Consider the following 18,317-nt stretch of genomic DNA (forward strand, 5'->3'; position numbering starts at 1 on the left):
AGCTGGGACTGCAGGTGTGCACCACCATGCCTGGCACATTTTATTATTTTTGGAGAGACGGGGTCTCATTATGATGCCAAGGTTGGTGTCGAACTCCTGTTCTCAAGTGATACTCCCATCTCCACCACCCAAAGTGCTGGCAGGCATAAGCCACCACACCCATCCTCAGAGAGCAATTTTAAATACATGACAAAAGAAGATGAGGTTTAAAATATTTATCAGCAATTATCAACTAAATCGATCATTCAATTTGGGTTTTAAAAAATTGAATCATTCATAAATTAGTACTCAAGGAATCTAATAATCTAAAGAATAGAAATAATTTACAATTTTAAAAACTGAACATTGTAACACAAGTACAATTCAAGAGTATGGTAGAATTTCTAAATCCCATTTTTTTTTTCTTTTCCTAGGACTATTGTTTTATGCTAACTGCATGCTAACTGGCCTAAATATACGAATGATTCTCTAAGGTGCATCACTACTCTCAAAGATCGATTTAGTTGTAATGATGATAGAAACTGAAAAAGTTAAAGGGAGAAACAAACGCCACCCTCATTCTAGAAATCTACAAAACCAATTGCTAAAAGTGTAGTAGAAAAAACACACACAATGTACATATGACAATATAATCTGCAGGGAAATGAATGCAAGTGCAGTTCACACTTAACTAACCTGTAAAAATAGGTTGACTTCTCTTAATTTTTCTGCAATAAACTGTGTGGCTGTTTCTTGAATTTCCTGCTTCTACTGTTGAACCTGACCACGGTCTACCATGTTCTGTTCCAACCTAAGTGCCCGTCAATTCATGACTGGATTACTAAAATTTGGTATATGTATACAAAGAATATTACACAATTGTGTATGACAATAAGAAATGACAGTGGTCTAGCACCACTTATACTTTTCCTGGATTGAGCTTGAGCCCATTATCCACAATAAGGTATCACAGGATCAGAGGAATAGCCTCCACATGTACTCACCATCAAATTGGCACTGACTGATCAACACTATGGCGCTCACACGGTAGTAATATTCTCCAGGAATTAGGGGTTTGGGGAGGGCATAAACTCACAACTAATGGACATGGTGAGCATGGTAGAGGGGAAGAGCGTGCTTCTAAACCCTGCCTGGGTGAGGCAAAGACATAAAATGTAACCAAAACGTGTGTACCCTCATAATATCCTGAAATAAAATATAAATTTAAAAAAGTATTTTTTATGTATAACTTTTATTAGCTGGAAACAAGGTATGTTTCTAGCCTGATATTGCAAATACATTTATCATCTAGATATGTTTATATTCAACTAGATTCAACATATGGTCACAAACAAAGATTACTTTAAATTTTCTTTCAGGAACTTTGAAAAAGATTTATGTTTCTTGATACTTACTTCTCCTGGTTTCCCTTTTTCATTTTGATACAGCCTTTCTTTCAACTGATTGCATTCACCGATTAACTGCTTACTTCTATCTTCTAGCAGACGGGTTTGCTTTCCGTTCTCAGCTAGAAGGTTTTTCACAGTATCTTGAAATTGCTCTCGCATATTCATCAGTGTCTCCTCTTTATGCTCTGCTCTGCTGTGAGCGTACACCAGTTGCTCTCGAAGCAACATATTTCCTCTTTCTAGTTCAGATATTCTCTTCTCTAGATATTCCTGTTGTCCAATGTATTTCTTCACGTGATATTGTTCATTTTCATACATTTGATTGATCTTTTCCATTTGACATTCTGTTTGGTAGAGGTGTCTTTGGACACATTTCAAAGACAGAGTCTTATTTCTCAGAACATTTCTTGTGCTATGGAGCTCATCTTCCAGGCTACCGATTTGACTTTGAGCCTTAGAACAGTTTTGACCAAAAATCTCATGGTTTTCTTTGAGATCAGACACAGGTACATTTATTTCATTCCGTAAGCAAAACCACTCATGTCCTGCTCTCTGGAAAGACATTTCGACGTCTCTTCCTGACATCAGAATTTGATCAACGTATTGATCATGTATTGCAGCAGTCAGTCTAGAACTGCAGGATTCAAGTTCTGCTTGCAGTTGTTCCTTGCTCTCTTTTTCATTTTGTAGTTGAGCATTTAGCAAGGCATTCTCACATGCCAGAGCATTAAGCTGGTCACTATACTGAGATACTGTGTCTGTTAACTTTTCCACATTCTTTTTCATGGTCATTTGAAGGTTCTCATTCACTTCGTCCACAATTTTAATGTGGTTGATATACTTATTTTCTTTTTCCTCATTCTGATATTTTATTGTGGCTATTTCCATTTGTAGCATGGCTATTTCTTCATGCAACATGTCATTTGTACACATAAGAAATCGTTCTTTTTCATAACTCTGACAAATCTAAGTACAACAAAGGGAACTTTTAGTTAGCACTCAATGAAATGACATATGATTTCTTCTTAAAATAAAGGAGAACCTATCCATTTATACATTGAAAATGATGCAATAAGAGGATATCCAACTGGAAATAGAAGATGGATCAAAACCTCACACTGTATAATAGAGCATAAATTCTCAAAACATCAAACATTCATTTCTGGAAAATGAATCCATGAAAGGAAAAAGGAAACCATTAGAGAATTTTTAAGAATCTCAGAATTGGAAAAGCCTTTCCCTGAATTACAACAAAATCAAAGGCATAAGAAGAAAGATTTATAGATTTGACTACATTAAAAAATTGGGTTTACACTGTAACAGCTAACCTCTGCGTTACCCATAGGAAGAGACTTAGCTTTGCATATATTTGGACAGATAAAATTTCCTTATAGATATTCTACCTTCCTAGCTATTTGTAGTCAGTGTGTATGGTACATTGGTGGACAAATGATGTATCTAGGCTTTGTCCTACACCATTTCTACATACATCAACAAACTCATTTAGTTATCACAGTTCTGAAAAGGAGAGGTTAACAATGTAGGCAAGCTGTGGAATTTCCCCCAGGTCTTCTGATTCTACCTCTACCAAATCACAGTTACTTCTCTTGTGTAAGCATATAAACACAAAGGAAGCCTTTCATTTCAAAACACCAGCCATAACTAAGATAACATTGATTGAGCTCTTCTTAAGAAAATCATGAATTGCCATCACAATGGCTCTTATTTTCTCCTGGTTACAATGTTTGAAACCGTAATCAGTGTGAACAGGGGAAAATGCACTCAATCATTTTACTAGGAACAAAACACTTATCAAAAAATTCTCACTAAGTCTATGTTATGGCATACTATTGTTTGCAAAACCTCTTTGTACTGAAATAAGACACTACTTGGAGCAAATTGTAACTCCTCTCCACAGTGAGGAGCATGGCATTCCAAATATGGTCTCTGAACTGGCTGTCCTTTTCCTCCTTAACCATCAGTGCAAGTAATAAACTAACCTCTCCATTAATATATCAAGGGAATGGAATCACTTCCCAAAACTAGAACATCTATTCTTAGTGGCAAGGGATTTGAGATTATGAAAATACCATCAATTCCTACAGAAAACATTAAAAGCCGCTGATTTGGATGAGGCCATTGTGACTATAACTACTGGACTATGGCAGAGAAATGTAACTGAATTGAGAACAATATTTTATCCAATGGGCCAAAAATGCCACCACCATCACTGCCATACATGTATAAATACACAGACACGCAGCTTAAAATACTTTATACTTTCCAAGATGCATATAGTTTGTGTTTTACATATTAATATATACACATACAAGCACACACAAACACGTATGTGAAAATGACTAAAGAAAATACCTGAGATTCCATTTCCCTCAGAGTCATTTCTGTTTCAGTTTGTGTGTAAAGTTGATTGGCCAGAATCCAACCTTGTAATTGTCTGGCATTCCGCTCTCCATATAGCTGCCTCTGACTCTCGTTGTACTTTTCTGCAAGCTAGAGATATAGTAAAGTTTTTGGTCTAATAGCATCAGGGAAAAAAGTCCAAAAAGTTAATTAAGAGTATAACCTTTAACAAAGCTGTGAAAAGCAAGAGCTTATGGAAGACAAGGACTTTTTTGTCTCAAGAATTACTCCAATTTTAATTGAATAAATGACAGCTAAATTCATCAAAGAACAACAATTTTAAATACACACATATATAGTACTGTGAAAAAAAATTTACAGAACATTAAACTAGTTTCATTAGAGTTTCAAAGCTATAGACCTTACTGTAATATAAAAATGCCGAAATTAACATTTTTATTAGTGATTAAACTCAACTTTCCCTTCATTGCTCCATGCAGAATGCATATACTGAACACTTATCAGATGCCAATATTTATAATAAGGAATTTTAGCTAAAAATGCCATAATTCATTTTTAAGATAACATTTTTCTTGTGTTTTAATCCTACATAACATATATTTTACCAAATTGATGTAAGCAATATTGTTGACATAAAGTTAATCTGGGGAAAGGACATGGTTGAAGTTCTGACTCGAGGGCGGGGGGGGGGGGGTTGATGGGCGGGACATGGCAATATATATAACCTGGACTTTTATACTCACATAATAAGCTGAAATATAAAAAAAATAGAAAGTTTTACCGAAGATCAATTTACCTCAGACAAATAGTTTCTTAATATATTCATTTCTGCATTCAGTGTTTTGACAGACTCTTCAGCTTGTTGTTTCATTTCAACTTCTTTCCTGCATTCCTCTTCCTTTTTTCTTATCTCTTCTCGAGTGTTTTCATATAACAGATCAGCATTTCTTCTCTTCTCTCCTTCTTCTTTTAAGGTACATCTGCAATTAAATACACTTATCTTTTAAAATTAGTTTTTTGTAGAAAATACAAAGTCCACTTTATGATCTGTCTCTTCATATGTTGGTCTATTATCCTAATAAAATTTCCATGCTCTTGAATATTTTTCCTACTTCTCAGGTTTTTAATTTCTCATTTCAGTCTCTTCCAAAGGATATAAAGAGTACTGATGAAAGAACTATCTGCTAACTGATAAGTTTGTGTTACTAGTACCTCTGGTAAATATTATGGAAAAGAATACTGGCAATGATCCACTAAAGATACAAGTTGAAAGTTTCCTTGTTTTCACACAGTCATAATTACCCCTCAATTAGGGCAGATCATTTCAAGTTAACTAAGTTTTAAAAAGTCGCTGTTTATAAACAAGCTTAGACATTCAGTAGAAATAAATTGTCAACTTCATGACATATTGCAGGTATCCCTAACAATAATTTACCGTGTAGGAGAGCACCTTCCCATGTCTTTCACAGAACATGTATCTACAGATTACCATGATCCAGGAACAGCCTAAGGAGTCCAGTATCTATTACCCCACACCTTTTGCATTTCTTTGTTTGGTAACATGTTCAGTGTATCTTGCTCATTATTTTATATTTCATAAAAAATTTTAAAATCTGCTTTGGAACAAGAGAAGATCTAATATTTAATTAAATAACATAGGATAATATGTATTTTAACATAGAACTCTGAATTAACTTTATCTCTGTATGAGAGAGTGATGTTGAAGAAACAAATCCGTAATTATGTTCCATGTTACTTTTTGTTCCATGCATATTCAGAATAAAAGCATATAAAATTTTTAAAATTCATTCTGGGTTGAGAAAAATGGCCATTTCACATTCTGTTCAATTGTAAATTAATATGAAGTTTCTTGAGAAAAAAATATCAATATTGATCAAAGATCTTTCTTTAAAAGTTCCTATACTTTCACCAAAAATTCTACATTGAAGAAATTATTCAAAGTAAATAGTTAGAAATGTAGGAAAATATTTATATCAAAGCTGTTCCTTGTAGCATTGATTATAATACAGAAAATTTTAAAATTCAAAACATAATTTCTGGAATAATGAGATTTCCAAATTTTAGACTTCTATGTAGCCATTAGCATTAAGAAGTAAAAGAATATGCATTTGTTTATTAGTAGACATATTCACAGTTTATAACTTACTGTCTTACTTTGAAGAATTTCACACTCTACAACATCACAGATTTTACCCCTGTTAAACCCCAGAATGGAAGTAGCAATTACTCAAATTCTCCTGTAGATCTTTAGTGTGAAGTAAACAGTACATGCAAACATTTCTTTAAAACTAGGATGTCATACCTCAAAGTAGAGAGTTCACATTCCCATACGGCTTTTTCATAATTTAACTGTGACATTATTTTTTTGGCTTCATAGAGCTCATCTTGCAGAATGCTAACCTCGTTTTCCATTTTTCCAATTTTTATTGTGAGTCTTTCACACTCATTGCCTTTAAGTTCTACTAATCTTTGCTGGGAAAGAATGGCATCTTGCATTTTCAATAGGATAACAAAATCTGTATTAGGGAGAAAACAATAAAGATATAAAATACATGAGTACTTTTGGGATATAAAGGACTGCACATTTAACAGTCACTCATTCATACAATGAACAAATATATAGCGAGGGCCTGCAATGTGGAGGACCTTACACCCAGCTCTGAAGATAAAACAGATAAGACCTCTGTTCTTATTTAAATACTTTAAGTGTGATCAGGAACAAAGACAATTATAAATTCAGATAGATGCTATAAGTAAAGAGAGTTCTATGAGCACTTAAGAAAAACTGATCTACACTGAGCCCAGCGAACTGTCTCTGAGGAAGGGATGGCAACACTGAAAAACAGAAGATGAAAGGAAGCAGTTGAGCAAAGGGAGAAGGAAAACATTCCAGCCACTCTACAGCCTGGGCTGAAGCTCCACTGCAATCTGCTTCCAGCCAAGTTGGAGGAACAGGTGCTGATTGACCTTCTTACCTGAAACAACCAGAACAAAATAGACAAGGCACATTAAACAACGATTTTCAGGACAGTGGACTTCAAGCAATGGAGACCATGATCCCCGAAAGAAAGGAAACAAGTGAGCTAAGCCTTATGAATGCCTCAGCTCTCTGCCTTGACAGACGTTCCAGGCCATGACTGAGGGAGGAAAAACCTCAGGTAGAGTCTCCCAGACTCCCCGAGTTGAGGTGATGAAGCTGAGAGTCTGGTAAAACCAAGGCAGAGAGAGATCACAGGACAGAACACTGGATAGGAGAGAATAGCACAGGGAAAGAAACCTGGAGACCTGCAGAGATCCCCTGTCGGGTATTTAGTAGAGTAACGAACAGTGCATGTGTGCTAGGAAACTACCTAAACCAAGGGTGGGGGGTGGGGAAAAGCTAAAAGAAATAGAGGAAACCATGCCTGGTGTTCACACAGAGCCAGGAAGAGTGGCCATTCCCATGAGCCAGGCTGGGAAAAAAATCATACTAGCAAAAAACAAGCAAATTAAAATTTTAAAAATATTTACAACTTCATCAAACAATGAAATACAGATAAAACTGGTAAAATCAAGAAAACCTATACACTGAAAACTATACAATATCACTGAAATAATTAAATTCCATTATATAATTGGAAAGATACCGTCTGGTGCCAGAACAATTGAATATCAATAACCAAAAATGAACTCAAAATGGAACCATAGATCCAAATATTAATATAAGCCCTAAAACTAGAAAACTTCCAGAAGAAAGCACAGTAGAAAGTCTTTGTGATCTTATGCTGGGCAAAGACATTTTAGACATGCTATGAAAATCAAAATCCATAATTGAACAAATAGATAAATTGGACTTCATTAAAACTATAAACTTTTTCTCTTTATAAGATACTACCAACAGAAAGAAAAGTTAAACCACAAACTGGGACAAAGTCCTTGCAGAAAAAAAAAAACAAAAACATTGTTAATAAAGTAAAAGTATCCAAAATATATTTTAAAAAACCTCCAAAAAGATAGTTCACAAAGAAGTCATACAGATGGCAAGTAAGCATATGGGAAGATGCTCAAGGTTATTAGTTATTAGGATAATGTATATTGAAACCATTATGATATGCACAATACACACCCACCAGAATGCCTAAAATTTAAAAATTCTAAAAAATGGCACAACATGGTGTTTGTGGCAATACAGCGCAACCGGAACTGTCAGATACTGCTGATGGCAATGAAAAACTGTACAAATACTTTGGAAAACAATTGAGTAGTTTCTTAATAAAGGAATATAAAGGGGCATGAGGAGACTTTTGTGAGTGATGGATGTTAACTATCTTGACAGTGGTGATGGTTTAATGTCTCCATATGTGTCCAAAATTATCAAAATGTATATTTTATCTATGTCTTTATCATATATTAATTATGCTTCATGAAAGCCATTGATTAGAGCGACAAGCATCTAAGATGGTGGCTGGAACACAGAGAGAAAGAAGGGTAGAAAATTATGCAGTATAATGCTGGAGAATTGAGATCTTTAACCTTATAGCAATGAAAGGTGATAGCTGCGTTTTAAGCAAGGGAGGACCATGATGAGATCTGGAGTTTTCAAAATATATAATTATGGTTGAAGAGTAGACCACAGTTTGGGCAGCTAGGGTAGAAGGGAAAACAGTTTTAAGTGTATTCCAATATTCTAGGTGGGAGTTAATGGCAACCTGCCCTTGGCTATAGGTAGGAGGAGAAGCAGAGTCAACAAAAAGACCGGGCATGCCATTCACACAGAGAAAAACACAGTGGAATTATCATAACTCTTCAGCTGACAGTGCACAATATACATTAGTTCTAATTGTACATTAACATAAAGTATATTTCTGGGATGAACTCGTGACTATAGCACATCAGTGCTGTATGGTGCCGTGCTAAGCAATGGGTACATATATGTTACTTAGGATACGTAAGAAGGTCTTACATTTATACAATGGTTCTACCTTTACAATACATTCCAAGCTGTTCAACAAGCAAGATAAAATGCTGATAGTAAGAGGAAGGCAACTCACAATCCTCTGGGGCTGTTGCAGATGACCAAGTTAAGTCATCATGGTCACTCATAGACTGTATTTGTTCTTTCACCTACAAAATAAATAACACTGCTTCAATATGTCTCCAAATACTCATAGCATAAAAAAATGTACAGAAGTGCTAGTTATCCAACTTTTATATGAATAAAATCATAGGTTCTTCTAAAAGAAAGGGATTTTTGTTCGAAGGATACCTTTATCGATGATTACTGCTTCTTACCACTTTTTCAAAGCAAATGACTTTACAACAAAATGTCCACTATTTTCTTATTTTATGTTGTATAATACATATTCTAACAATATTTTTGATAATTTATTTTTAAATACCTTGTTCTTTTCATTAGGTGTTTTCTTTGCAGGCCTGGAAAAACACAAACAATTTCTTTCAGAGAAACAATAAATATATGAAATACAAAGAATAGCTAAAACTTTTGTATATATAAATGTCTAATTTTTATATGATAAAATTCATATGTAAATTTATTTCTCCTCTTCAAAATGTTACAGGTAATTATATTTACAGGCAATATAAAATATAATAATTTTTACAAGGAAGTTTAAATGATAGAAAGTAATATGAAGAGATACAGAAAATATATTAATAATATCATAACAAAGAATTAAATTTAGATCAAGCTTTCTGACATTCAAAACAAAAGGAAACACATCTTAGCTACATTATTTGATAGAAAGAAATCTATCAGGGTATTTTTATTGTGATTATTCTCCTTTTCACTAAAAACAAGCTTTTACTGGCACTGAAACCTATTTGGGAAATCATACTTATGTCCTTATATGAGGGAAACGTTTTTCTCATGATGGTATTAGCTAGCTCATTCCGAACTTATTATGCAGATACTATGCATTATTTTTAAGCACTGTGCATGTGGTAAACTCATTTTTGTCCTCACCATAATCCTGTGAGGTAGGTGACACATTAGGTATTTTATAAAGGAAGAAGCTAAGCACAGAAAGGCCACAGAACTTGCTCAAGCCCATAAAGCTTGTCCGTAGCAGACCCAGCATTCAAACCCAGGTTTCTGACTCCAAAGCATGGGTTTCCCCATGTGATGTGAAAGTAACATTTATTTTTAAGTGTTTTAAGTGAGATGATAGCAGAGGAAACAATATTATCATTCCATTTCTTTCCAAAATCATACATAATAATTTCTAAACCTTACAAATGTTTTCTTAAAAGGTTTTATACTCAACCAATTTTGGAAACCTATTTTAATAAACTAAACATTTATTTTTTCTACAGAACGTCATCAGCAAGCATTCATTTATCTATTCAACTGTTCATTCATGCATTCAACAAATACTTATTCAGCATGTAATACATGTGAATGACATTGTTGGTACAATGAAACTTTATTTTATACTTTAGAACTTTATAATCCAGAAGTAATAATCTGTGGTAGATCATAATAGTTTGCTTTTTTATTGTACATGAAGAAAGCCCTCCCCACAATCTAAATAATTATAAAGTTGACACATATACCTGATACTTTAGAGCACCTTACCAAATCGTAGGTATTTATTATGCTACTGGCAAAGGTACTGTAATATATACATGGTCAAAAAGGAATGTTTAAACTGTAATAAATATGCCTTAAGTGTCTGTGTGTTTTTACTACACTTTTTAAAAATCCTATCTATTACAGTTTAATTTTTAAGTCATCATTGGCATCTCTAATTCAATTAGAAAATTTCATTTCTGAACCAGTTCTGAAGAAATAACATCCTACTATAAAATCATACATGAATAGAACTTCTAAGGACAATTAGTTTACTACAAATGCTTAAAACGTAATGTATGAAGGTTTCTAGTGCTCAGACATGTAAACAAAATTAAATTTCCTTCTCTACTTGGTCATTCCCAACAGCATACAAATATATTCTCTAAAAGCTTCTAATTTAAAACAAAGAAATAAAACTCCCTTGAATCCCACATTCTTCTTCAGTTATTACCCATTTCTCCATTGCCTTTCCCAGGAAAATGTCACTCAAGAGCTGTCCATGCTGTCCACTACAGTCAGGGTTCCATGGTAACCATTTATTGAAACTGCTCCTTTCTTGAGCTACTTCACTTAGGACAATGGTCTCTAGTTCCATCCACTCTATAATAAATTACAACTAACTAAGGGGCACACACAGACACACAGGGAACTAAAAGTCATTGGAAATCAAGCAGGGGGAAATAGGGAAAGGGGCACAGACCGCCCTGAAGGGTATACTGAACACTGCTCAGAGGATACGGGCACACTCACAGCCCTGACTCAAGTTTTACAAAACCCACCCATGTAACGAAAACATTTGTACTCTCTTAATATTTTGAAATGAAAAATAATAATACTTAGCTTAAAATACAAAAAAAAAAAAAAAGAAACTACTGCTCTACTCCTTGTCCAAGTTCACTTGTCCTCATCTTAATCAATCATTTCACAGCATGGATACAGTTGAGCATTCTCTAGTTTTGGCAGACAACACTATTCTATTTCCAGTAAAAGTAATCACTGCTGACATTCTTTTACAAGGACATAAAGGACTTATAGATTTTATGTTCCTTCATTCTATTTCACTTCAGGCGCTGTCATCATTCACACCTCCAGGTACTAAACTGGCCTGCGCATACACTGCTCATCACAGATTTGTTTGAGGTCTGTTTTTCATTTTCATTTTTCTTTACTTCCCTTATATGCAATGCAGGACCAGTACTTTAAAACAAACACATAAAAGAGATAATGTTTTCTAATAATTCTATTGACAATATATAAAAGGGAATTTTTTATAAACTTCTACATCTTCTCCATTTCAATTCACTTATTAATTTAAAAAAATATTATGAAGCACCAACAATATGCAAAGAAATACATATTCCTTGCTTCAAAAAAAAAGGTCAAATGCAATTATGATACAATGTGATACACAAGACTGAATCTTTTTGAAAAGTTCTACATGAGCCCAGGGAAGGCTTCACAGAACAGACAAAATACATAAAAGAAGCTCACCAGGCAAAAAGTAGGAGAAAGCCAACCAACTTAAGGAAAGAATGTGAGTACCAAGATGAGGCACAGGGTGTCTAGGTGTTTCTTAGGAACTTGAAAGGAAAAGTGTAAAATACATAGAAGCAAATGCTGAGAGGTGAACGCTACGCTGACCTTGAATCCTACACTGAAAGCTGGGAGCTCACTGCCTACAAGAAATGATTCTTAGGCATAGGAGCAATAATTAGATTTGTGCTATATTTTTGGTTTTCTGTTTAAATATGACAATGTTTCACTTCAAAAGTTATAAAATAGCATGAAGCACACATAACATGAATGTAAGAAATCGGCAAATATCTTAGGGGAAATCCTTACTTTTAGAATACCTATATATCATTCTATATAGGATTTATAAATGGTAATATTGTGATGAATTATAATTTTGTTTGAAAATAAAATAATTTTTTGACTTTTATATACTTTTAGCCTAGCTAATTCTAATGTAAATAGTAAGATATACCAACAGAAAAGTGTATTTACTTTTTTGTGGAATAAACACATGTGTAAGAAAATCACTATCATATACGTATATGAATTTACAAAGAAACCAAAATTTCCCACAGGAGATTATGTTAGGAGTTGAGCATGAGCCTTTAAATATATCAAAAACAAAAACAAAAGTAACAGCTATAAAATGAATCATGTAGATAACTGTTCTGTTTAAGACTAAGCAGGCCAGAAAGAAAAGGGGGTTGGGGAGAAATCTTCCTGAGAGCAATTATCAAACAACTGCTCTTGACTCAAACTGCAAAATAAGTTTACGATTCTAGAATAACAAATAGTTTTCATTTTGAACATAGTTGATAGAAGGCTGATTTCAACACAAAATGTCTGGTCCTCACACTTAGAAAATGACTGATCTGTAGCCATGGTAACAAATAGCCACCCCCAAGTAGTTTTAAATCTAGTCAATCCATCAGTGACCACTGGCCTCATTCACCAATCAGTATCAGCCACTTGCTTCTGAGAGACAGCCAGTCAGACACAAACTCATTCCAATAAACATGCCTGGGAGTGCCCAGCACTCAACCACTGTGTCACTCAAATAACCATGCTAGTACAGATGATGTCAACCCACGTATTCCTCTGAAAGGCTGCCAGTCCTTCAATGCCACTCTTCCCAAAACCCTGTGTAAGATCAGCAACTGCTCTGTCGGAAGAAACTGCCTCACCAGCATAGCTCTCTTACTAGAGAAAGCAATAAATTCCAACTTCATCTTCTTATTTCAGATATTGAAGGCTCACCATTCTTTGGAAAGAATTGTTAAGTCCATTAAAATTACCTCACTTATATTTTACTTTTCTTAATAAACACAAATGAAGTTTGCAATTCCTTTGATCTGTCTTACCATATGTAAAACAATCATCATTACAGTAAAAGAGTAAATACTGAGTAAACACATTATTGGGCTTTTCTCCCTAAATGAAAACAAATAAATATACAGAATATAGCTTATTAAAGTGTACGTAAGAATTCAAAAATGCATAACCGCTAGGTAAAGTTGTCACAATGAACCCATGTCACACTTTTAAATGAGATTTAGTCTAATGATTAAAACAATACCCACAGGGTAAACTCCATACACTCAGTTAATACAAGTGTATGGAGTAGATCCTTATGACATTACATGCTAGGCTGTTTTCCAGACACAGGGGTATGGCAGTGAACATGCAAAAGTCCTATCATGAGAGTGAAGGAAACACACAATGACAGTAAACAGAAAAGCTGGGCAAACTGCATCATATGTTAGAGGAGAAAAGGTAAAGCAGGATAATGAAATGTTTATGTGTCGGAGAAGAGGCATGGTGGAAATGTTAGCATGTCTAGAAAAAGCCTTGCTGAGAAAACAGTTGTTAAGGAAAGAACTGAAGAAATAGACAAAAGGAGGCCAGAAAGATTTCTGAGGAAAACCATTTAAAATAGACAGAACTGCCAAGTACAGAGGTGTGCCTGTAGAGTTTAAGGAATAGTGAGAAGTTCAATGACGCAGTAGCAGAGCTAAAGGGATTTAAAAAAATGGAAAATTAAGGCAGAGGGACTAAAGATCAGATCATGTGCTTCCTTTTAGGTATTAAGAAGAATGGTGACATATACTCTGACTGAAATGGGAGGCAATTGGGATGTTCTGAGCAGAGGAATGACATCCTCTGACTTGTTTTAATATGAGCACTGGGTTAAGCATTGATGGAAAGAGGACTAGAAAAAAAAGACCATTTAGGAGTGCGTTACACTCATCTAGACAGCAGATGGTGGTGGCTTAGACATTGGTGGTGGCTTCACCAATCTGTGAATGGTTTCTGCATCTATTTTGAAGGAAGACCTGACAAGATTTGCTGACAGATTTGGTATGAGATGTCAGAGACAGAGAGGGAGAAAAAAAGAGAGAATGAGAGAGAGAGAGATGTCAAGGATTACCCCAAGGTTTTTGCCAGACTAACTGAAAGGGTTCCCATTAACTCCAGTAGGAAAGACTCCATGATGAGGGTGAGGTATAAGAAAGAACATCAATAGCTCAATTTTGGACCTCGTAAGCTGTGATACCTAATAGCTAACCAAAGAGGGAGGTCAAGTAGGCAGTTTTGTCTATAGGTCTGGAATTAAGAAAATCATTAGCACACACAAGGTAGTAAAAGTCATGAGAAAGAAGCCTGAGGACTGAGCCCTGGGACACTTTAATGTGCGAAAGGTGGGGTGTGAGGATGAACACACAAAACAGACTAAGATGGATGAACTAGAAAAGAAGGAGGAAAAACCAGGTGAGTGAGTGATATACTGAAAGTCAAGGGTAAAAGGGATTATGGAGGAGAGAGTTTTTCACTGGAGAAAAGATTGCTGACAGAGTGAGTAAAATGAGGTCTCAGAAATTATATCTAGATTTATTAAAGTGAAAATCAGTGGGAACTTTGAGAAAACCAATTTTGCACTAGAGGTGGGAGTGAAAATTGCTGGAATGAGTTCAAGAGTGAATGGAAAAGGAATTCGAGTCCATGTGCAGACACTAGGCAGTTTTTTCAAGGCCATCATACCTAAGTGGCATGATCATGGACACTCTAATGTTCTTCTTGTTTAGCTATATATTTCAATCACTATAAAATAATTATATAGTATATTTTCACACTTTAAATGTTTCCAAATTGTATACATATGGCATTTTAAAAAACGCCAGACCAAGGTATTAAAGAATAAATTCACAAAAATTATAGAATTACAAGATCCTATGAACATTTCTAGATCATATAAGCTGATTTTTGGTTATACTTTTGCCCATACTTATAAAAAAGACCATAGAAACACCAAAACATTCAAAAGTAGTATTTTTGCCTTTAGAAACATCATCCAATTGCAGGATATTTTATACTCATCAAATATAGAAAGCAATCACTCATACTAAAATACTGATTCAAGGACAGGAATAAAAGGGGTAAATGCACAAAATAATCTCATTTTTAAACTGAATGTTTGTAACATATAAAGTCACTGTAGAAAATACGGTATGATGCATACTGACGTATATTTAAAAGGAAGGTTAATGCCATGAATTCAGGCTATCTTTACAAAGAAGATTCACCACATTAGCAGCACCTTGGTGTTGGCACGGGGGTCAGCAAATTAGTGTCTTGGGGCCAAGTCAAGCCCGCTGCCTGTTTTCATAAGTAAAGTTTAATTGGGACACCACCATGTCTATTTATTTACTGTCTATCACAGTTTGTGGACTACAATGAACAGAGGCCCTGTGGTTCACAAAGCCTAAATCATTTACTATCTGGCTTTCTACAGAATGAGGTGGCCAATACCTGGTTAGTAGATTAAAGATCCTTTGATGTATTTTAGTAAGTTTTACCCAAAATATGAAAATGTTTATATGGGATATGGATATGCAATCCCTTGGCAATATCTGGATTAATGTGAGGATCCAGCAGGTGAGCACTCATGCATTGAGAACAAAACCCCAACAAATCAATAATTAGCAATTCTGTTGGGAACAAGGTAGAGCTGCAGTGTAGCATGCAGCATCCTTTTGAACCTCAGCAGATATTACAAGAATTCTAACATAATTTGCTTAAGATGTGTCATCAAACTATATGCTTTAAATATCCATCAATTGTGAAGTAATCAGTACACTACAGATCTAACTTTGTTGTTTAAATGGTTGCATATGACATTATTATATGGACATGACAATGTAACTATTTCCTTCTTGATTGGTATGTAGACTACCTCGAAGTTTTTGAGATGATGATGTTACAGTAACTATCTTTAACATGCATATACATGTATGCACGTAACACACTTGTATAAATATTCTGAACACACATATATTATAGATCTTTGACATACATAGGCTATCTATTTTATGAATATATTGGCTTCTTGTATGTTATATACAATATAGAATAAATGTCCTTAACTCGTATGTGTTTACATGTGTTTCTACAAGTCATGTTTTCCTGCAGCATCTAGTCCCAGATCCTAAGTTCCTGGTAGGCCAAAGGAGTGACATATTTGAAGTGTTGATACATGCTACTAAATTACACTTCAAAAAGGATTTGTCAATTTTATTTACCAACAGTGTATCAAAATGCATTTTCCTCACATTTGCCAACACTGCTAATCTTTTAATAAAATGCCAGTATCATTGGAAAATATGTTACATCATTAATGCACATTTTTCTGATCACCGAGCAAGGCTGAATATACCTACAGAAAGCATAAAATTTGTTAATCATGAATATTAGTCCAATTAGAATTAATTGTATAGCACAATAAAATTATCTACTGTTAAATATTGCTACAGGCTTACCTATCACACACTTCATTCTCCATCCTAGGAAATTGCCAACTGTCAGTTTTTCTACTCTTTCTTTCTTGAAGTAATGCGTCATTGTCACTGTCATCACCAGCACCATCACATAGGTTTTCTGATGCTGCCATTTTATTGCTTTTGTGCTTCTCCTTTTCTTCAACCTTTAATGAAAGCTTGATAGTACGAATAATTGTTATTACCTTATCAATAAAAATAACTTTTTCTCTTTTCATTGATTTTATCCCTTGACTCACCTTAACTGTCATATTTTTAATCATTAAATATTTTGTGCTTACTTGAATATTATTGTACATAATTACCATATAATTATAATTATTATGGTATTATTGAAATTTTTATAAAGTCTACTTCATTTCTGTTTGAGTGAATGAAACAGAATTTTCCCAAATTTCTAAAAGGGCCCTTCTTAATTTTTTGCTGTTATTCACATCCACTCTTCTCTGGATAATAGGAATTTCCACCCCCATTTGACTGGCAGAGACAGAAAGAAAAAGACAAAGACATAAATCACGTCTTCTTCTGTCTTATCACCTGGATTTTACGTTAAATGGCCAGATTTAGAGGATGCAATATTGTAAGGCTTCAGGAACAGAGAGAAAGCTTTCCCTTTTCTGCACCAAGTTAATCTTTTGACGCTGCCATTTATCATTCTTTTTTCATTTGGATAGAGAAATATCAAAAGACGAAGATACACACAAATGTATATGAACCAAGTTTGTCACCACACAAGGAGCAGAGTGCAAGTGCTCAGTTGCTGGTGTGGAGTCCTGAAAAATGAGATGCTTCCCAAATTTCACATTCAGTAGCCATACAATTTTACAGTTGGAGGATGTACAGTATAAAGTAATTATCTATTTTAGCTCCTTCACCTACTGATAACTGGAGTAAAACCGAGAAAGATTAAATGATTCATTCAAAGCTCCTAAAGTGGCATTACCTAGCAATTTCTGACAAAAAAAGAAAAAGAGATAGTGGAATTGCATCATGCTGAATCAGGTAAATTACGAGATTAAACTAGTCAAAAACTAGTCAGATAAATTAACTGTCTGACTTTGGCAAAATAACTAAATGCCTTAATTGGGGGGCAGGCCTCATCTACATCGACATTTAAAAAAGAGTATCTCTAGATTTTTGTGTAGCTTTAAAACTCAACATACAGAACTCACCTTTCCATTTTGGAGTCAAATACTGTATTTTTGGCTGGGGATTTTTCTACTCATATGATCAAATCATACTTGTCAAATCTTATACCATATTTGCAACATAATGTAAATTCTGATTTCACAAACATTTGAGAGTGGCGATTTTAAAAGCTATGTGGAACTATATATGTTTCTGGTCAATAATATTTAAAGTGGTTATGATGGAATTTTAAGTTCCAACAGTTTGAATCAAATAGATGAATCTTGCACACATAAAAGCACATTAAACAGATTCACTTGGCTGGGCATATTTGTTGCAAATCTCAAGGTTAGACACATATTTATCTCTTCTCAGTCACTGCTTCCTTCCCACTGTATTTTCATTTTATTGTTCAAATCAATGCAATTCATCTTTAAGTCACTAGGGGGTGAAAAAATCCTAGACCTTACTACATACTTT

At 34.5% G+C, this 18,317-nt stretch overlaps 1 protein-coding gene across 1 annotated transcript; it reads right to left on the reverse strand.

Moving 5' to 3' along the window:
* Positions 1-1,337: 1,337 nt before the first annotated feature.
* Positions 1,338-16,860, reverse strand: LOC123637496 (ankyrin repeat domain-containing protein 26-like). Its single transcript, XM_045550653.1, has 7 exons — positions 16,692-16,860; positions 9,170-9,203; positions 8,822-8,894; positions 6,094-6,307; positions 4,567-4,750; positions 3,762-3,899; positions 1,338-2,354 (listed from the first exon to the last, which is right to left on the reverse strand). Exons 1-7 carry the CDS (start codon positions 16,820-16,822, stop codon positions 1,338-1,340), a joined length of 1,791 nt encoding a protein of 596 aa, XP_045406609.1. The 5' UTR covers positions 16,823-16,860.
* Between the last annotated feature and the right edge of the window lie 1,457 nt (positions 16,861-18,317).

The sequence above is a fragment of the Lemur catta genome, chromosome 4 (assembly GCF_020740605.2).
Source record: "Lemur catta isolate mLemCat1 chromosome 4, mLemCat1.pri, whole genome shotgun sequence".
Taxonomy (NCBI): Eukaryota; Metazoa; Chordata; class Mammalia; order Primates; family Lemuridae; genus Lemur; species Lemur catta.